This window comes from Halyomorpha halys, unplaced genomic scaffold (assembly GCF_000696795.3).
Source record: "Halyomorpha halys isolate HHAL.00 unplaced genomic scaffold, Hhal_1.1 Scaffold387.1, whole genome shotgun sequence".
Taxonomy (NCBI): Eukaryota; Metazoa; Arthropoda; class Insecta; order Hemiptera; family Pentatomidae; genus Halyomorpha; species Halyomorpha halys.
This window is the reverse complement of record NW_027108721.1, coordinates 181,722-203,857: the sequence shown is the minus strand read 5'-3', so window position 1 is coordinate 203,857 and position 22,136 is coordinate 181,722. Positions and strand designations below refer to the sequence as shown.

Here is a 22,136-nt window from a genome sequence, read left to right as displayed (position 1 = left end):
TTATTTGAATCAACAAACCTGGTGAGCCCCATCACCAACAAACTCACACAAAATACAGACTACCCCTTTCCAAATGATCAAATTTCCTCAGCCCTCTTTTAAAATGCATTACCATAATGCAGAAATAGATGATACATTCAACCCGTTTCAACATGAAATGAACCCATGGGGCTTAGAAGAAAAAAAAAATCATTACAAGATATTTCTCCCACATAGATTCCGTAAAGAAAAGTGTTACGGTACATCTTTACCTTCAATAGTAAAGTGGCTATTTTGGATTTTATAAAGAAAAATAAGCTTTTATCTTCTATAAATATTAAGATGAAGGAAAAAAGGAAATTGTATTCGTTAGGATAAAACATGACCTTTAACCTATTCCTACTGCACCATGGAAAAATTCGATTTGAACTACTTCGATATTTAAATGGAGGACTGAAAGTAGATGGAGGAAAGGAAGCGCTTGCTCCGGCAGTCTACAAATTTCTAAAAACTTTAGGATAAGTAAAAACATAGTTCTTTTCATTTTGATCAGTAAATATAGGATTTGATACAAAACATATTTACAAGAATTTTTGTAAAAAAACAAGTGTCAATGCATTGAAATTATTTATTTGTATTGTGTGACATTGGCAACTGGCATGTAATGCAAAACGTTTTTAATGAATTGTGGCTAATCAATAATGAGGTTGTCTCTTTGATAATGACCTAAGGGCCGAAACGTTGGAGAATTGAAATGAACTTAGTCAAGAGTAAAGGGATCTATTGAAGTTCTGATATTATTATACTTGACCACTTATAAATAATTAATTAAAAATATATATTAAATCAGAAAACTAAAAAAAAAGTTTTTCTTTTTTAATCAGTAAAAATAAGATTCGATACAAAACATTAAATTTCAGGCTTAACTCCTAGAATGAGTTCTGAAAAGTCCCGTGTCCTCTTCTGTCCAAAATGGTTCATCAAAGATGGCGGAATACTTTTTATCTTAGGTGATATTTTCCCCATAACCCCATCAAATATCATAATTCTTAAATAACCCATTCACTCGGCAAGGATAGTTGTAGAGTATTATATTTCGGCTTACCTGATCTAAGAATTATAAATGAGATTGACGTATTTTAGGACAAACGAATTTTTTCTAGTTCTCGGTCCTGACTTTTCTGATTATATCTGTATCCCCTGCAATTTTTAAACTACCAACAAATATAGTGTTTCATATGTTTTTGTAGACCTACGCGAGAGGAGTTTTAAAAAAAAAAAAAAAAAAAAAAAAAATTTTGGGATTTTCTTGAAAAATCATGGTGATATTTGATTTTTATTAAAAATGCGTGATTTCAAAGTTGTATTTTTTGTACACCTTCAACTTCTCCACTTTACTCTATAATATTTATAGAGCTGAAATAAAGTAAAGCTGAAATTTTACGGCGGGAGAGTATTTTCGTCACCCGCCATAGGCCCTATCCCTTAATTTTATTCTTCTGGATTACCTGATTCCATTTCTCGAATTTTTAACCAATCTTCACCTGAAGAGTTTCCAGAAATCTATTTTAGATTTTAACCTTTTAAATTAAATTAAAGGATATTAAAATTAAATTAATACATCATCATCAAAACTATTAGTAAGAGGAGCATTGTAGATCTAATAGTACAAGAGCTGGGAAGAAAAAAGCCAGTTATCTCACCCCAATTTCATTACTTTAATGAAAACTATGTATCATTACTAGTCAAAACTGATGAGTCTGCCAAGTATAGGTAGGGGGAATAAAAAATGGCGGCTGTTTCAAACCCTTAAAAAAAACATTGATTTTTCATTCGGAGCTCTATATCATAAAAACTACCAACAACACTAGAAAATCTAAGAGAACATTATTTTAAAAAGAGTAAATTTGCTGAAATATTATCCCTAAAAGAGCTATTTACGTCCAATAGCTTTCGAGATATACCTTTTTAAAAAGCAAAAGTTCTTAAAAATCTTCTGAAAGATTAGTAGTTAGCTCATTTATTTTGAGAAATCTATATCTCAGGAACTAAGAGACGTGCAGATGTCTATTAGCACAATTAAAGCTAGTTTAATTTACTATGAAGTAGCTTATGACCTTTACCTTCATATAAGTAGAAGTTTTCATGATATTTGGTAAAATAAATTGATTTATTGTTGTTTGGACAATAAGTTTGATTTTTGAAAAATTTTATTTCAGAAACCATTGGACATGCAGATGTCTGCCAGCACTCAAATTAAAGTTAGTTAAATGTGCTATAAATTAGTTAATAATGTTTATATATGTAGAAGTAGCAGTTTTTATGATATTTGACAAAATAAACTCACAAAATGTTAATTTCTAGTTCTTCGTATAAAATGGTAGATTTTTGAAAAAATATATCTCTAGACCCATAAGACGCACATATGTCTGCCAACACTAATACAGAAAATTTATAACAAAATGAAGAAAATTTAACTTACTGTAAAAGTAGTTTATGAAACTTATCTTCGTAAGGGTAGTAGTTTTTATGATATTCACATATGAATATAAATTTGCCAAATGAAAATTTGTCCGAACAACTATATCAATTTATTTTAGCAAATATCATGAAAACTGCTTCTCCTACGAAGATAAGCATCATAAACTACTTTATAGCTCATTAAACTAGCTTTAATTTGAGTGCTAATAGACATCTGTACATCAAATGGTTATTGAGATATAGATTTTTCAAAATAAATTCAGTAACTACTGATCTTTCAGTACGTTCCATACAACATTTTTATGAAATGTTGTTTTTTAAAAAGCTATATCTTGAGAACTATATAACATAAATAACTCTATTAGGGCTCATAGTTTAGCAAATTTACTCTACTTTACATGACGTTCTCTTAGGTTTTCTTGTGCTGTTGCTACTTTTTAAGATATAGAGCTCCAAATGAAAAATTAATTTTTTTTATCGTTTTGAAACGGCCCGTATTTTTTATTCCCCTACCTATACTTGGCAGACTCATGAATTTTGACTATTAATTATACATAATTTTCATTAAAGTAATAAAAAATTGGAGTGAGATAACTGCCTTTTTTCTCCTCTTGGGCTCTTGTACTATTTGCAAATATCATGAAAACTATTGTCTCTACAAAGGTAAAGGTCATAAGCTACTTCATAGTATTAATTAATTAAACTAGCTTTAATTTAAGTAATAATAGACATCTGGGCCCTGTTTCATAATAAAGTACAAACTAATACTATTAGTCTTGTAAATTTAACTTAGTTCAATTACACAAACTTGTACAATAGTAACTTGTACTTTGTATTTTTTAATTCCTCCAATATCACTAATAGTCATCACTATCATGAAAAAAATAAGTATTAGTGTTATTACCACACTAGTTTCTACACTTGTACTATCAACTAATACTATTAGCTTTCATTATGAAACAGGGCCCTGTAGATCCAATGGTTATTGAGATATAGATTTCTCAAAATAGATTCACTAACTACTGATATTTCAGTACATTTTTATGAAATGTTGCAATGTTTTAAAAGGCTATATCTCAAGAACTATTAGACGTAAATAGCCCTATTATGGCTCATATTTCAGCAAATTTACTCTCCTTTAAATAATGTTCTTTTAGATTTTCCTGTGTTGTTGGTAGTTTTTAAGATATAGAGCTCCGAATGAAAAATTAAAGATTTTTTATGGGTTTGAAACAACCGCCATTTTTTATTCCCCCTACCTATACTTGGCAGACTCATCAATTTTGACTAGCAATTATACATAGTTTTCATTAAAGTAATCAAAATTGGTGTGAGATTTTTTTCTTCCCAGCTCTGGTACTAAAACTAGTTTATAAAATTTCAATATGGTCAATAACTAGCAAAACTTACCAACAAGTATGGTTACAAATATATTACCATAAATACACGCAATAGAATAAAGAAAAGTTCCAAATAATGACAGAATTGTTTTATTCTACAAAATCAAAGCATGGTTACCTCTAACATAATGGAGTATAATATTTTCAGTATTTTTAATTTAAAATATTACAAAATCAACTCAGACTGACAACCTTCTTTTCTTTTGTTTACGGAGTTCTGTAATTTAATTTTCTATTCAAATTGGAAATATGCTTCACTGATAAAAGTAAATAAAGTAAAAAAAAATTTAAGCATTTAAATAAAGAACTATTTATAAATGAATATATTTCTTCTAATATCACAGCCACTTATTCTAAATGATTAGAATTTCATTTATTTATAATCTTTTAAAATGAAACCAAATAAAATTAGTATTGTATATATATATATATAAGTTTTAATTTTATAAACCACTTTAATTATCGTGAATAAAGAAGATTATTCACAATTTTAGTTTTAATTCTTCAATCAAAAATATTGAAAGATCATCACTTTAAGCTTCTGACATAAATTTCTTACAGATTCTTTAGATTTTTAGATAATTTTTTTATGAACAGAGAAGTATCATCATATTTATTATTGAATTAATCTAAGGTTTAGTAAGTAAACAATGAAAACCAATTAATAATTAAGAAGGATAATAACTTCAGTTATTAATTATTTACAATTTTAAATAAAGATTTCCAAAGAGTGAAACTAAATGAGATCAAACATAATGATGGAATGTTAAACAGAAAACAAAAACTTTCATTTCAAACAAACGTAATACAATATCATAAAATTATAACAACTAAAATATTACAATAGTATTTAATAAATAAGCATCACTTGACAGCCATGACATTCTTATTCTACAGAAGATAGTTTATAACTTTGATATAAGTCAAACAAAAATTATTTACAATTCTACAATAATCCTATGAGTTGCAATACATGATGAAAAACCAGATATAAAATTAATCAATAAAAAAAATGTTTTCTTTTTTATAACAATTTAATTAAATAGATGATATTCTCATTAAAAATACAAATGTGGTGGTCAGTTCCAAAAGATACTACATTTTAAAATGGTGACTTTGAAACAATCCTACTATGTATTTGTTCTATGATCTTTTTAAAACTAACCAATTTTTTTTTTTTTAAACTTAAACATAGTCGCTCTAAGTTCTAGCTTAAAATATTCTTAAATACAAAAAAAAAAAGCTGCTAAAGACATTAGAAATTTAATATTAATTAAAAAAAAAAGTGTTAAGTACCTTTTGGAAATGAGACACCCAAATAATTTTTTTTGGTATAAAAAATAAATACAACAATCATAAAAATACAATACAAAAACTTGTAAATATACCATTATAGGAAGGGGTGAAGATAAGAGTAATAAGTAATATCTTATGTAACTATGAAAAATTATTTTTGTACTTTTTAATTTCAACTTTTATCTGGTGAATGTTGACTGCTTTAGCTTTTGCTGCAGGAGATAAAATTTTAGTAAACCTGTCATAATATTGTAGAAGCGTAGCAAGAGCAAGTTGGACCAGTGAAGAACCAGTGACTAGATTCGGAAAACAACCAACTATTTCTTTATTCACGGATTCGATACCAGCCTTCCAACTTGATAAGAAAGAATCAACTAGAACCAAAGCTTTACCTGCAATTACATTACAAAGTTAAAAATAAAAAACAGATTAAAGTATAATTATGAGAGATAGTTGACCGTGGATGACGTACGAGAAGATGGTTGGGAGTGCGGTCAAAATGAAACACAAATAAGTTGGTATAACTTATTAAATAGGCTACACCGACTTATTTGTGTTTCATTTTGACAGCACCCCCAACCATCTTCTCCTCGTCAGATTAAAGTATATTTAGTTTCTAAATAAAAATTATTAAGGGGGTAACAAAACACTTCTCTTCTTTCTCTAAAATTATTCTCTCTATAAAAGTATATTGTATTAATATTCTCAGTGCAGGAATCCTTTTATGAAAATACTTCCCGTTTGGGAAAATGTTTCTTCTTAATATTTCAAATTGATTTGCTTAATTTTTACACTATACCTTTTCTGATTTGTTGGGAAAATATATCAGAAGTGATTTGCGCAAGAGCTTCACCTTAAGCCCTCCCTTGAGATATTTTAAAACACTAAGAAGTGAGAACTAAATAAATTGTACATATTCTAGAGAATTTAATAAATTAATTACTTTCTGATTTCTTCAATTCCTCTTGTTTATCAGCAAGTGATTCATATTCCTTCACAAACTGTATGATACCACCAAAAGAAGGAGATAGAATCTCTTCAGCATACTCACTACTATAATTAGCCAAAAGTTGTTTCATTCTCTCAGCTTCCCGACAGTTATCACGAGTTCGTTCCTAAATGCAGAGGTATAACGTTAAATACCAAAGTATCTAAAAGTAACAATGGTAATTTATACAAAAAAATATTTTTCTTTTTATCGATTATACATAATCATACATGTAACTTGACATAAATTTAATAAACTAAACAAAAATTGCGATAGAATACAACTAAAACAGAAAACAAATAACCCCAAGCAATAAAACCAGCTTTGTTAGATTGAACTAAATATTAACTAGTGAACCAAAGTTAAACTTCTCCAGAAGAGAGAAATGCCATTTTTGTGGACTAAAACCGCTTGGTCTTGATTAAAAACTTTTAACATCACCTGATTTTTATCAAAGTTTTGTCAACATTTTATGATACAATTCTAAATTAATATAGATTTATTAATAATGGAAACATAGTTGACTATGGATAATATATATAAGGAGAAGATGGTTGGGGTTGCGGGTCAGTGAGAAAATAAATAAGTACAAACTTAGTTATTAGTGCCAAATAAAATATACTAATAAGTACGTTTGTGTTCTCACAAACCGCACCCCAACCATCCCCTCATATAGATTTATTAAAATGAAAAAGTAAAATACTAACCAACAGTGTCGAAAGTATCATATCATAATTATTTATATGGAAAACCAGTTGCTGCTGCCTGTTTGGAAATATGGCTGCCATTCGAAAAATAAAGCATTCGACTTCTTCGAGTAGTTGAGCCAACAAACGTGAGACTAACTCATTTGGATAGCTTTCACTTAAGCTTACTAATGCTCCAGAGAACTCAGCATATCTTCTAGCAATCTAAAGAGAAAGAAAAAAAAGGAATAAATTCAAAGTTTACAAGACTCTTAAAACAGGCAGTATCATGCAAGGGGAAGATTATTATACAGTCACACATGGACGTACCCAGACCTACTAGAGGCAGAGGGGGGCAGCTGCTTCCCCCCCCTAGAAGTAAAAAATAAATAATTAATTTAATAAAAGTTAAATTTTTTTTCAAGCAAATAATTGTAATAATTAATAACTACTGTTATAATTAATAAAGTACTGTTATAAGTATATATAATTTCCCAAAACGTTTGGGTTTCATTTGCCTTTCCATGCTGAAATGTAACGTGAACAACCATGGCTTGCTCTCCCTCCCCTCCCCCTCCAGTTTTGATTCTTGGCTGTGGTAGATAATAATTATCTGTTACACTGTAGTCTTGAGTCAATCCTGTGGGTTCTGGAGCCCTCCTGGGGTCCACCCAGCCACGTGAAGTCGGTACCCTTAATTAGGACAATCTGGAGGTTGAGCGTATCCTAATATCTTGAATAATATATTCCCTGTATAACTGTTGTTCTAAAAACAGCACTTCCTTACAAAGTACTGAGGCCCATGACCTTTCATGGGTTGCAGTGGTTCAAATTATTATTATATACACTCAGCATTGAGTTTTCCCTATAAATCTATTGTTTATTTTTTGGAAATTAAATAAATTTCAGGGGTGTTATATTAAATTTAAATTAAATACAGTTATTAACTTTAACATGTAACTTAAATTAAACATATGCTTTGACCAATATTTAAGGCAAAATCATTGAGATATGTCTTCAAGTGTTTAATTAATACTTGTTTTTTCAATATTCCTGAAAATAATCTTTCCACCCAAAAATTTAATATCAAGCTTAATCTGGCATGACATAACTTAATCAAGTCATGAACTATGAACAGGATTCTTCATATTTTGGTGTAATGCAGGTTTTTTATTTATATTTAGTATTTACTTCATGCATATCAAACTTCCACATTATTTGAAATATTTATTTTCTGAAATATTTTTTATTTTCAAAAACATTTTTATGAATTTATGTATTGTATATATTTTTATTAATATGGGTATTTCATATATTTTGATAAATATATGTATGTTACATATTTTTATGAATATATGTATGTAATTCATTTTTGGGTGAGAAAAATGTGCTCAAAGCAAAATTAAAAACAATAACAGAAATAATATCAAATGATTCTCAGTCAGCAACTACTGAAATTTTCCACACAATGAAATGTTTCACAGTAAAAAGCCAATATAAAACCTTTGTCTTTGACGGATGCATAAAATAATTCTAATCAATCTTAATGTTAAATCACATTACCATGAACACCTACATAATGCGGTTTAGTTTCCTTATTAAACTTGGTAGGATCACATTCTTTTATACTATGGATATTCAAACGAAATACATATTCAAATCTGAAAAAAACAAAAAATTTATTCTAGAACTGTACTAATACAAGAATAAATACAATAAGCAATAATAAAAAATAATAAATCATAACAAACAAAAATTAAAATAGAAGGATGCATTATTGCGAAGCCACATGGAAATATAATAAACAAGTTATTATCGTTTTTTAATATATTAGTACAATAAAACCAACTAGTGTATTAAGTTTTTTGAAATAACATTTTAACTTGACTGAAAAAAAAAGAAGAGATTATTTCTAGTATCAGTAATTTTATTGAATAGTTATTAAGAAAAATAGAAAAAAAATGAATAAAAAGACCATTAAAAAATGAGTTTGAGATCAGGAAATTAATAAAGTAAAAAGCTACATTACAGGTATGAATATAAGAAAAATATAATTAAAATTGTGTTTCCAGAGTTAGAGATGAAAATTATGGAAGCTGAGATAAAATACAAAATCTAGTGAATCAGGAATGTATTCCTAATTATCCCTTATATTGCTTAAGTTTAGCTAATACCTTCACACTTGTATTTTAAGTTCAATTATTCAATGAATTTGCTCGTACCATCTAGACTACAAACTTGTACTAGAAACGATAGGAAAAGAAATAAAACTAGAATAGATAGATCATAAAAGAATGAGAAGGATTTTTTTTTATCCTGATCATCTTTCCAAGTCCGCGTAATTTTTTTTAAAGAACCATGTTTTTTAGTCATTTAGCAACTGGCTAAGCCCTCAGATATTATGGTTTTGGTTCACATTATTTGTTTTGCTCTGCCTCAAACATTGGCTCAATGTTATCTTTTCCTTTCTAGAACCTTTTTTTACTTCTTAGCTGTAAAAAATCTTGATTTTGATTCATTTCAATTAAAACTGAATTAGGGGGACATTTTCGCTCAAAAATATTTCATTATTTTTATAATAGTTCAAGGGTGGGAGCCTGTCCCAAGAACGGTTCTAAAGATTGAAAGAAATACAAAACAAAATGTTTATTCCAACAAAAAAACAGAGGAAAACTTAAAAAAATTGCAGCAAACAATAGCTACTCAAACATAATTAAATACAATTACAATACTAATAGTAATAGCCCATGATAAGATAATTTTAAAGTAATTACCTCGGCCACAAAATCTCAAGTAGTTCATCCCAATAAGCATCCAAAGCAGGAACAGCATGTTTATGGCACAGAAGACGGTAACGAAGGACTAATTGGGCACATAAAAACAATGAAATGGTATCGTAACAAGTTCCAGTATAATTTTCAACATTTTTCTGCAAAAATAAAATAAATAAAAATACATAAGATTATCAAAAAGATTTGATAAAATTATAAAGAGCTATCAGTCTATTTTTAAGGGAAAAGTTACAGAAGTAAATCCAACCATGTGTTTTAACTTTTTATATAAATTATTTGATATTTATCAAAACAATAATTGTCCATAAAATCCTCCTCCGAACTGAGAAACAATGGTAAACAATTGTTTCTCACAATTGAAAAATAAAGAAGATTTCTTAGTCTTTACACTTCAAAGACCATCTTATTCTCCATTGTCTTACTAATGCCACCACCCATTAATTCGGCATTGCCAACAGCAATGGTACGAGTAAGTTATTCCTTTGTAATTTCATCAGTTACCCCAAATAATCAACTTTAAATCGTAGCTCTAAAAGTCTGTCTCAGACACTGAAGATTTCTTTATTTCACCTTTCTTCATTAAGACCTGGTCAGCAGCATCGTAAACAGAATCACCCATCTCCTCCACATCCTGAAGGAATAAGGATAGAACCAGAGGGACAAGGTTAGCCGAATCCTCTTATAGAAGTATGAGAGGCCCTGAATAAATTACTGCTTCACAAAACAAAGTCATGGTCACTAACTCTTCATAGGTGGGATGAACCCCAGCCAACACATTTCCCATTAACCCCAACAAACAAACTACATTTGATGGAAAGCTAAAAAAGCCTTGAGAATCCTTTAAGATCAAGCATAGCTTCAGTATCAGTATCAATTTATTTGTAAGGTTATTTATTTATTAAATAATTAAAGGTTAAGTTAGTTAATAATTATACAAAAACAATAATGTTTTTTTAATAATTTAATATAAATATAATTTGTATAAAAATAATTTCTATACAATTGTTTGATACAGACATGTGGAGAATCAACCCATCGATAGAACTCCAATAACATTTCTAGAGGAGAAGATTTCAGGGCCATATTCTTCTAGATGCGTAGGAGGATTATCAGGTAATGAAGAAACCAGGTTAGAAACAAGAGGGTTTGGGTGGTTGGAAAGTTTATCATAGAAGGAATGGTATCTGGTTCTAGCCAAATCCGCAACATAAAGAACAGAGGTCCTGATGGATGACTTGATTTATGACAAAGTAAGGAGTATTAAGGATTTTGAATTGTAAGGATTGGATACGAGAGGATTTTGATGATTTAGAGGAGCCCCAAAACTCAACTCCCTATATCCAGATAAGTCTTATTATAGTTACATTTGTTTAAAATGGGAAGAGAAGACTTTAAGATAGTTTTAAGACATTAAGATTTTCTTGGTAGTATAGTGGTAAGTATCCCCCCCTGTCTTTACTTATCTGACTTTTTAAACAGGCATTTATAGCGAGCAGTTTGGTCGATCAACGACATGTCATAATCTCACAACAGGAGATCATAACATGAAAAAGGACAATCCTTCCCGACCGGAACCCGCCCCACTAAGATCTCCAGGGAACGATGGTCCTATATCACTATTGAAATATTTGCTTAAAACGGGAAGAAGAAACCTTAAGATAGTTTAATTGAGCAATATTAAGAAAGTGTCTGAAATTGGAAAATGGTGTGAAGTCTTTTGTAATTAGTTAGAAGTTTAGACCATTTGTCTAGTAAGTGTTGTAATAGTCGGATTCAACAACCAGTTTCCTGTCTTTTTAGTCTAGTATATGGATTCCAAGTCAGTCGTTAGTCCAGATGTAGTCCTAGGCACAGAATCTGTTCGACAGGAATGAATGGGGTGTTATTAAAGGATTCTGTGAGGCAAGAAATCATGAGTTTATGACAAAGGGTAAATGTGATTTAATGGGATTTATTGGAATTTATTTTACTCATCCAGTTTTGACACCATTCTTCACAAGTGGTGATGTGGGATAGGGAACAAACAAATAAAAAAAAGAAAATTAAAAGAATTGGTTAATTATGGTGAACACGTTAATAAAGATTGATTTTGACATGCTTTCACTCCAAAAGAATTATTTGAATATTTATAATGTAAGACTTTAATTATCATTAGTACCTAGCTTGTTTGAAAGGAGGATACCATAAATATTTAAGAAGGCACACTGGAAAAACCATGGTGGTGGTGTATGATCATCCTTACTTAACCCACAGAAAACAAATCATACTTATCTTGTAAAAAAAAATTAGACTGATTTAGACTAAACATATCTGGAAGTTTTGTATGAATGAGGCAGAGGATCGTTTTTATTTTCACTACAGAAAATATCTGTAATGACATACAATGGACTAAGGCAATTGTCCACGAGAACAGAAATTTTCAGATTATAACATCTCACCTGTTTATCGCCACAGAATAGTATTAAAAAAAGATTTTAGTAAATAAAAACAAAATATCAAAAGAAAAAGAATTACCTAATGTGATTCAACAAAAATAAAAATTAATGAAGGAATACAAGATAAGGTCCTATAACAACACTCAAAAAATCAACCAGAAGTTGGATTTCTCCTTACAGAACAGGGGAGAATACTAGATCAAAAAATCATTAATTCCTTTAAATTCAAATTTAATTTTAGGAACAGAACTCAAAATTTGATAATATTTATTTAATTGAAAATGTCATTTAACATTTGTTTGAAGTAACATTGATACTTACAATTAAAAGAGCAAGAGTTTTCCCCATTATTTGTGAGAATAGATCAAATGCAGCGTTTCCTTTAACAATAAAAAACTCTGAAATAAAGTGAAATTCTCGGCAAGCATTATCCACTAAAGCATACTGCTCACAACGAAAAAGCGCCTCATAGGGATACTAGAACAATTTTTAAAAAATCTTTTAGTGACATATAAATTTTTCAAAAATATACACATATTTTTCACAATTTTATTCCAATATCATAAAATAGAAACTAATATATAAAAATATAAAAAATAAAAATTACAAAAAAGCAAAACAAAATGAGTTACAGTATTTTTGAGAATCCTCATTAGGTGGATTCAGAAACAGACTTTTATCATTGATTTTCCTTTTTAAAATACCAAATGGATAACACTCTTGACAAGGGCTGGAAGAAACTCAGGAGATAACATTACTAAGTAATAAATCCAAAAAGACTAGTCTTTGTGGACGCACCATATAGGTTAATTTTTACTATATTAGATCAGAAACTGGGCCAAATAGCCTGCAAATGTTTAATAGTTCATGTGAGGCTGTGAAATTATAGTTAAGATTGTCCTTGATGATGGCCAAATAGGCCGAAATGTTGGACATATGAAGTATTTAATAAAGAGTGTTGGGGCTATATGAATACATTTTATTTTATTAATTGAAAAATGAATTATCTTTTAAACTGTCAATAAATAATTGTGATTTCTCAAACATCAAAAAAAATATAAATTTGATCACTATTTTTTAAAAAATAAAGCAAACATCCCAAATACATTAATGACTTTAACAAATAAAATATTAAACATGTTTTCAAGCTTACCCTCTTATCGGTTTTTTGCTCAGCATGAGGAACTATAATAGGTGCTTCTAAAAGAGAAGTAAGAACATCACCACGGTTACCAATCGTAAAAACTGTATTTTTTTGCCTCAATGATGCTTTAGAGAAAAGACCTCCTCGACCGGTTTCTTCAATTCCCATTAAATCATCTTTAGAGGCCTGAGTCTCGTACTGAATCGACAAAATTTATTTTAAATTAAAAACATGGCAACTTTGAAAGCAATAATCTATATAAATATGCATACATACCATCAATTTTCCTAAAAGAGATGAATAATACTTGAAGTAAGAATAATAAATTTTCCCCATTGTATCAACATAAGAACCACAGATTTCCTGGGCTACAGCTCTTTCGTTCGTTAAAGCAAATTCGAAAAAAAATCTGCAAATGTCTTCAGTTAGCAAATGGGAAATTATTTTAAATATTAATATTTTTAAAGATAAAGGATATAATATTACTTGTATTTAAGAATACCCCTTTGGGGTATTTGGTAGTTGGCCATTGGCTTCCTAAACTTGGATATCTGTTCAAGAAGGTAAGCTCTTATTTTTGTTACCGCTTTTATTTTCAGCTTTTCCAAAATATCTTTAACATCATGACAAGATTTGACTTCTTTAAAACTTTGCTCCTTAACAAAACTGATCTTATGATTCAACACAGACAACTGATTAAGAAAATCTTTATCAGTAACTGGCTTGTCCAGAATTCCCCTGAAGTATAAAATAAATATTTAAACACTGAAATCACCAAATTACAACCCAAAAAATTTAATATTTATTAATGATTAAGTGATTAGAATAACCATATTTTTGTGGTGGCTGGCATAGTTATGAGCCAAAATAAAACTAGACAACCACTTTCCATTTCCATCACAAAGATGGCAAAACAATCGAACAATCAGTGTAATAAATTAAACAATATTTATAAAAAAAAAAAAAAAAGAATTAAGAATGAAATATTTAATTTAAAACAAACTAACTTGATAAGAGCTTCTGGAACAGCCATATCATCAATAAACTGACTTAGTTGTCCTCTAACAGCTTGGCGATTGTGTAATTGTTGACTCATAATAATAGATTTTTTTTGCAAATAAACAATTTCATTACTAATACTGCCTAAATCAGATTGAAAACTCAGCAGCATAGACTCCATCCTCTACGGAAAACAAAATCACAGTTAAAGGGAAGTAAACCTATTAAATAAAGATATTGTTACAATCCCATTACCTCCAAAATCTTATCACAAGCATTAATCTGATTATGCAAGCTCACAATATTTTGGCTTTCCTTTATGTAATTTTGAATTGATTTATTTTCAACATCCTTCAACTGTCTTTCAATCTGTCTAGAATAATCTCTTAAATCAGTACCAGCTTTTAAGACTTCTTGAACTTCTTCATCTTCTAAATAACATTCCAGAACTTCTGCATTACTAACTGATTCTTTAGCCATATTAGAACTTTTATAATCAAAAGATTCAATGCTAGAACTGAAATGAATATTTAGAACCACTCAGAAGTCACATTTACAATTAAATAATAAACCAAGTCCATGATTATACAGAAGTCTTTCAATTAAAAAAAATCCACTGTAATAATTAATTACAACAAACAACATAGTCTTAACATATTTGACAACACCGTACTTTTAAAGGAGTTCGACTTGCTGTTATAAACAGTGTTTCCACTTAAAAGCTGTCAAATAACCATATAGCTAATACATATATTTAATATTTCAGTTATTAAACATATAATTTAAAATTTTATATAAAACATATTCACATAAAATCGGACGAGTAATTGAGTATGTTTTCAACTATCGCAAAAATACTTGGTGCTACTTCACATCAGTTCCGCGGCGTATCAAACTTTTTCAAGAATATTGGAAGATTGCTGATTGACCGTGTGTACCAATAAAAGGTATTTGGTCCGGGTACGGTCAAATAAAACTAAAATAGTAAATTTGTGTACTATTTTTAATTAAAAATAATAAATTTAAAATATTTTCTGTCTATTTTCAGTTTTATCTATGTCTATAGTTTTAAATTAAAAATAGTACACCAATTTGCTAATTGAGTTTTATTTGACTGCACTCGGACCAAATACCTTTTATTTTTTCAAGAATAATTTGGTATGGCGATGGTTCGGCTGCGGACCTAATGTAAAGTTGTACCAAAGGAATGATTTGTAAATTGTAATTAAATTGGTCACAATAGCTCCCTTTAACACGAAAGTTTTAAATTAAGTTAACTGTACCAATTTTTAAGTACTAGTGTACAAAACAAACTCCAACGGCGGTAAACCAAAATTTCTTCTTTTACTATCATTATTACTGCTTAAATTAGGTCACAGCTGTCGACTTCTGCTCGCTCCAAAGGGGCGTTGCTTGGATATATTTCCTGAAATTCGCCATTTTCCTATGTATATTGTGAAAACTCTGGGACTCAGGCACCAACCTGCTCAGCTATCATGACGTTTGAATGATAGATTTTACCGTGGTAGGAGTGCTGCCGATTCTTCAGTCCAAAAAATATTCGCTCAGCGCCTTGAAAATACCCGTTTTGCCGTACACATATCCGCCGCTTTACCCGCTCTTGGAGAATTTTTATAACTGTAACTGTATGATTGTTACAGTCATGATGATAATGTCTTACTAGCTCTGTCATGATAGTTTATAGTACAATAATGTCAGTGAAGCAACTGTCACGTTAACTAGTAGACCATTGCATGTATACGTCTTGACTGTGAACTATCATGGTTCCCTTTATTGCGAAAAAAGTGTTAGGCACTACCATGGAGTAACTATTATAGATAGTTACAGACATAACAGTATTTACTTCGGAACAGTAATGTCATACTGGGTCTAACGTAATCGTAAATAGTACAAGTAGGGTAAACAACTCAATAGTTGATACAGTTCCTTAAGTTGACACATCAAATTTTAATTTGTAGAATAACAATTAGATTGAAGAGAATTCCTAAAATTCAAATAATCCGCCCCGGACCCTAAAAATGAATCCATCTCAGGCCCTAAAAACAAATCCACCCAAGGTCCAAAAATTATATTCATCCCAAGACTCAAAAATAAATCTATCTAGGACCCCAAAAGGTGCCTATGTTTTGAAATTAAAAATCTAAGAAAAAATTATTAATTGTTAGGAATAGAAAAAGTTTCTAAATGTGCTTCCACACGTTTGCCAAACGCGCGTGTGCTAGCATAAGGATGGGATATTTGGATTAACTGGTACAAGTTGGCCTGAATTTGCGGCTGAGTGTCGGTTTATGGGCACAAATCAAAGGGTGCTGCATCCACACGTTTGTTTTCAGTTTGCGTTATTTTAGAACTGCCAACAGTTGAATATCTTTGACTCCGCGTTTTAATTAAATAAGGAATTTCCCAGAACCTTTGAAGTTAATAATTAACTCTTGTTTATGTTTGTATATTTTAAAATTCTATTGATTTGGTGTAAATACATTGTTTCAAACCTTATTAGTCAACATTAGCAGTTTAATTTTGATTCAACATAACACGAATATATTTTTAGGGAGACATTAAGCGTCTAAGTAATTAAATTAAAAAGTTTCTGATAAAAATTCTAGAGCGAAGGTTGAATTTATAGGTTATGTAATACTATTTATATGAATACTGGAAGATTGCTGATTGACCGTGTGTATCAATAAATGGAATTTGGTCCGGATGCGGTGAAATTCCATTTGTTTATATGAAGTTTTGTCATCTACTACCTACATTCCTGATATTTACGCTTCCTTTTCAATTCGCTTATCTTTATTTTGTGCATTTTGATAGTAAAAATATATTAAATCGAATGTCATAGCCGAAAAAATTCAAAGAGAAAAAACAACCTTATGGATACCGACGTTTGTTACTTCCTCTGTTTACCAAGCATTTTTACAAGTCTTGGATTTGTGTAGATCCAGCATATGGTAAAACCATTTTACCCGAAATCTCCGATCCCCACCAATTACCTCCCAAGGTGAAAAATATCCGAATCGGCAGCACTGGACATGAGGATAATACCAAAATAAGCCCAGGCAATGATAATTATCATTAGTAGTTGCCATCTTTCAATAATGATCTTAAAATCATCAATCCACTAAAAGTTTAATTTTCATTTCCAAGAAAAATTTTGTATTTTATAGACGCTTCCTGTTAATGTATCCTAGTTCGTACTATAGGTACATCTTATTGAAAAACACTTCAAAGACAATAGCTATGTCATTTCTTAATCTAAAAACAATTATCAATGTTAGTTATTTTTAGACTGAAAAAATGTACCCCTTTAAATTATTTATATCTATAAGTACTATAACACTACAAAAGTTCTAGGACATAAAATGATAGATATTAAAAAAATAAAAGTATATAATATATTCGTATATTATACGAAACGAAACCAAAAATAATCTCATAACTTTATAATGTATCAATTTCATCTACATTTTCGTATCTCTAACTTTCTAAAGAAGCATAACCTGTCAGCCTTAAAACCCAGGATTTGTAGTGGTGTTTTATTTACTTATCTAAATAGATGTTGAATCTATTTTTCTAATGATCGATTTAGTATACTGGTGAAGATTTAAAGTCTATTGCTATGTGACTAATTTTCTCTTCTAAAATTTTGAAAAGAGAAATAAAGTAAAGTAAAACCACTATTGCTTTAAAAAATAAATTCATTTTTAGTTAATAAAATGTCTTGAACTTATTCACATAATTAAAGTATTATTTGAGATGAGGTAATTTATGGATTATTGAAACTTTTTTTGAGGTTTTCTCCACTAATATGGCACTAATTTTGGTTCCATTTAAGTATAAAGATGATCTATTGAAACATATTCCACCGATGTTCTTAAATTCAGAGGTACTAATATTTTTATCGAGATTATAAAATCACTATTCAATCAATGTTATTAAAATTTTAATTTTTAAAGGATGGTTCAGAAGATTACTCTTGGTTTCTAAATGCACCAGGGTTTACGACCTTCAGAGTTAATGTCAAGAAATACAAAGTTCAAGATTTGGTTGATATCATAGATAAGCAATTCATAGAAGTAATATTACTTTTACGTTTTATAATTGAAATTGTTAGAATCTAAGTGAATAGAATCTTTCCTACTTTACAGGAAACTGAAGCACAAAATAAACATCCACCTAAAATTTTTATTCACAAAATTATTAATGACTGTATTGTGGTAAGTAGGTGGAAACATGACTGTAGAGAAAACCTGTGTGAATATGATGTTATCGTTGACGTAGCATGTGCAAATGCTGTGCTACGGGGTGCTGATATTTTTGCACCAGGAATATTATCAATCTCTACAAGTAAATTAAGTCTTACTAAATGTGTCATGAAGTAAATTTAGGGTTATATATAACTTTTGTTGTGTTTTAGATGCCAAGGTAGGAGATAAAGTAAATGTTTTTGCTGATCTTGAAAGAAATTGTAGACGTGGTTTCAACAAAAAATTCACTGGAAAGTCCTTGTTAATCGGTACTGGGACAGTCAAAGTCAGTAGAAATGAACTGTTCAAAAATAATGCAACTGTGAGGTAGGATGTATTTAATTTTTTTTACCTCTGGAATTAGTCATTTGAACTGCTACCACATTGAAATTTTTCTCCTCCTTAAATTCATACCTAGAGGTGTAGGTGTTGAAGTTGATTGGAATTTATCTGGTATTCCCAAAATCAAATTGCCCGAAGATTCAGGATTACTTCAAAACTTTCCATCTATAGTTTGTGGTCATATGTTTAAAAACATTACCGGAAATGTGCTCGATATGTGTGCAGCACCAGGAAATAAAGCCACACACATAGCCACAATTTTAGGAAATAAGGTATTAAATTTGAAACAATTAATTCTATTGCCTGATCATTTTGTTTGAATATATATAATATTAGAGCATCATATTACTTTACATGAAAGTTGAAAATTATTTTCCTTTTTAGAGCTATTACTATTTATTTTTATTTTATCTTGCTTGACAATTTAATTATCATTAATTCTCTTAAGTGATAAATGCTCTATGTATTATCTTTATCTAAGCCCTCTTGATCCACTGAGCCGGAAAAAAGTTTTGTTTTAATATTGACCTTATCTTCGTAATCAGTTCTTTGAAATAAATATTTTTTTTTGGTAATTTAGTGATGAGTATTACTTACATGACTGATCCAGTTTTGTTTCCTTTATTAGTGGTTTCTTTTTAATTTCTGCTCCGATTCTTTGGTTCCTTATTTTGTTGAATGTTATTTTTCAATTAAAATTTTAAATACATGGCTAACATTTGGCTCTTTATTTTCTTAGTTTTTTACATACTTTAAATTACAATGATCATCATAACAAAAAAGACTAATTTATATTCCTCTTTCTGCCAATTATCACATTGTGGATTATGGTGATAATAATGCTGTTTTGCTCGAATTATTTCAGAATCTAATTTGTTATCAATATAATTTTGACTCTTCAAATATTAATATCAATTTAGTCCTGACTCCTTTTTTATAGGTTTTATTTAATTTTAAAATTTACAGTTATATTACTTCACTTGGGTGGTCACAAATGTAATGCCACACATAATTCCTCCAAAGTTGATATTAATTTTTATGTACTGCTAAACTTTTTTTTACTTACTTGCACTTTATAGTGAAATAAATTTAAATAGCAATTGGATTAATTAAATCTTGAGAAGTATTTTCTAGGTTTGTTTTATTTTTTTTTCAATTTTATGGGAAGTACACTTTAAAATTATTAATTAAAAAGCAAACCCACTCCTTTTATTTTTTGTTTTAGTTATTATTATTAATGATTACATCAATTTAATGTCATCAATGTGGGGATTAGTATCTCCATCTTCAGGATATTTTTTTCTGTACTTTTTCTATATTACATTAAAACTAATACTATCATACAACTTTTAAAATCGTTAAAAATATTTAAAATAAGTTACTTACACTTCAAAATTCTATTTATACAACTACTGTCAATAGATTAATTGAATTGCTTTATCACTATAATAATAATGTGTCCACTCACACATCTTTCCCTACCACTTTACCTGCTAAGACCAATACAATTATAGCTTGCTGTACCCACTGGCCTGATAAAAATTCTTTTTATTTTTAGTTTATCTTGCTTGGCAATTTAATTATTTTTGACTTTATTGATCATCTAGAATACTCCAGATGTATACATTTCAAATTATTGGTAAAATTAATGAACTTAAGTAAATGACTTCCATGAAGAAACTGAGCCAAATTCTTTTAAAACACAAGTAAAAATTTTATTGTGCCTTAACTTTCTTTGAATGGATAGATATATTGTAAATTTGATATTCAAAATTTGGCTCACAGGCACCAGTAGTCAAAACACTACAAAACCGAATAATAACCAACAAAATCAGCCAACCCATTCAAGATATAATAGTGGCCCAGACACACATACAGACCAATGCCCAAAATTTTTTTTTTATTGAAGTGGCTGTAAAATGGATATATCTTCTAATACTGATTAATTTCGATCAGAAACATAATAATTCAAGTACCTATATCCATTCACTGCATTTGTCCCACTCTTTAGTTATTTAAGAATTTAGCCTATTTGGACTCGTTCCCTTCAAATATCTTTGGAAAGTTTAGTCACGATTTACTTTCCTACTATCTAAGTTTCTATTTTTTGGAATTGGTACATCAAATATTCTGAGGGTATTTAACCTTTGAACTTCTTAACTAATTTAAGAACAACATAATTTTTATTTTTAAATAATTATATTACATGTGTTATAGGGAGAGGTCATAGCACTTGATAAAACAGCCGACAGAGTGTCAAAAATTGGAAAACTTTCTGAAAGATTCGGTTTGACTAATTTGAAGTACTATTTATATGATGCTACGAAATGTATCATGGAAGATATGTCTGAAAGCAATGCTAATCATCTTGGTCCCCCTTTCATGAAAGAATCCTTTCCAGCTGTTTTGTTGGATCCACCATGTTCTGCACTTGGGCAGCGTCCTTCCCTAATGAATAATATATCTTCTTCTCAACTGAAGTCTTATGTGTTTTTACAGCGTCAACTATTGCGCAGTGCAAGTATTGAATACTTTATGTATATATGAGTCAAATAAAACAGACTATCTTATTTTATTTTTGAATCTTCGTTATATATAATTCAAATATTTTGATTTATTGGGCAGTTAAAGCTTTGAGCAAAGGTGGATTACTGGTGTACAGTACTTGCACCATCACCTTAGAAGAAAATGAAGAGATGGTTTCATGGGCACTGAAGCAATTCCCTGAACTTTCTTTGAAGAGAGTTGAACCTTCTATAGGATATCCTGGATTACAAGAGGTAAGATACCATTGATTACTCGAATAAATAAGCTATGTTTTAGTATAAAAAAAATAGGAATTTGAACATAATAATATAATGTAACATAATAACTTTAGATTGGAGAAGTTTGTCGAGGGGTGCGGTCAGCAAAGAACAACATAAATAAACAAAACAATATTTATTTATTTTATGCCGACGTTTCGACCTGAGTTTCAGGTCTTTATAACAAAAGAGATAACAACAACGTTAGGGAAACATAAAATTGAAAAGGAATATTATACAAACAAATTTGGAATATCTTATATATTAGATATATATCTTTTTCCATCCCCCTATACATAGTTTAACGAACATAGCTTAACACTCAAACACTCTTTTGATTTTGGCAATACCTCCATACTAGCCTCTGTCCCTAACCACGATAAACGATTGATATCCGAAAGCATTTTTATACAATTAGAAGCTTCCCCAGTCAATCACAAAACCTATCCCTCGCCTATTCCCAAATAGTTAATTTATTAAAGCACCCATAATTGATTTTATCTTATCTATTATTATTATTGA

At 29.5% G+C, this 22,136-nt stretch overlaps 2 protein-coding genes across 5 annotated transcripts in view; one reads left to right on the top strand and one right to left on the bottom strand.

The window, feature by feature from the left end:
• Positions 1 to 5,151: 5,151 nt before the first annotated feature.
• Positions 5,152 to 14,817, bottom strand: Vps52 (vacuolar protein sorting 52). The gene is made up of 11 exons (XM_014422728.3): positions 14,456 to 14,817; positions 14,209 to 14,384; positions 13,688 to 13,939; positions 13,478 to 13,610; positions 13,211 to 13,399; positions 12,379 to 12,534; positions 9,605 to 9,759; positions 8,407 to 8,491; positions 6,852 to 7,055; positions 6,100 to 6,271; positions 5,152 to 5,548 (listed from the first exon to the last, which is right to left on the bottom strand). The coding sequence occupies exons 1-11, from the start codon at positions 14,678 to 14,680 to the stop codon at positions 5,298 to 5,300; spliced, it is 1,998 nt and encodes a 665-aa protein (XP_014278214.1). The 5' UTR covers positions 14,681 to 14,817; the 3' UTR covers positions 5,152 to 5,297.
• A 2,899-nt stretch (positions 14,818 to 17,716) lies between these two features.
• The window catches only part of LOC106682070 (tRNA (cytosine(72)-C(5))-methyltransferase NSUN6), a 15,687-nt gene continuing 11,267 nt past the window's right edge, over positions 17,717 to 22,136 (top strand). Inside the window, exons 1-8 of one of the 4 annotated variants that reach the window (XM_067047010.1) lie at positions 17,717 to 17,884; positions 18,015 to 18,107; positions 18,178 to 18,297; positions 18,370 to 18,568; positions 18,639 to 18,795; positions 18,887 to 19,082; positions 21,028 to 21,331; positions 21,436 to 21,590. In XM_067047010.1, the coding sequence (XP_066903111.1) occupies positions 18,030 to 18,107; positions 18,178 to 18,297; positions 18,370 to 18,568; positions 18,639 to 18,795; positions 18,887 to 19,082; positions 21,028 to 21,331; positions 21,436 to 21,590 (1,209 nt within the window). In that variant the 5' untranslated portion in view covers positions 17,717 to 17,884; positions 18,015 to 18,029. Of the gene's footprint in view, positions 18,108 to 18,177; positions 18,298 to 18,369; positions 18,569 to 18,638; positions 18,796 to 18,886; positions 19,083 to 21,027; positions 21,332 to 21,435; positions 21,591 to 22,136 lie in introns of those variants that run through there. The other 3 variants (XM_067047011.1, XM_067047009.1, XM_024358951.2) reach the window with 3 other exon arrangements.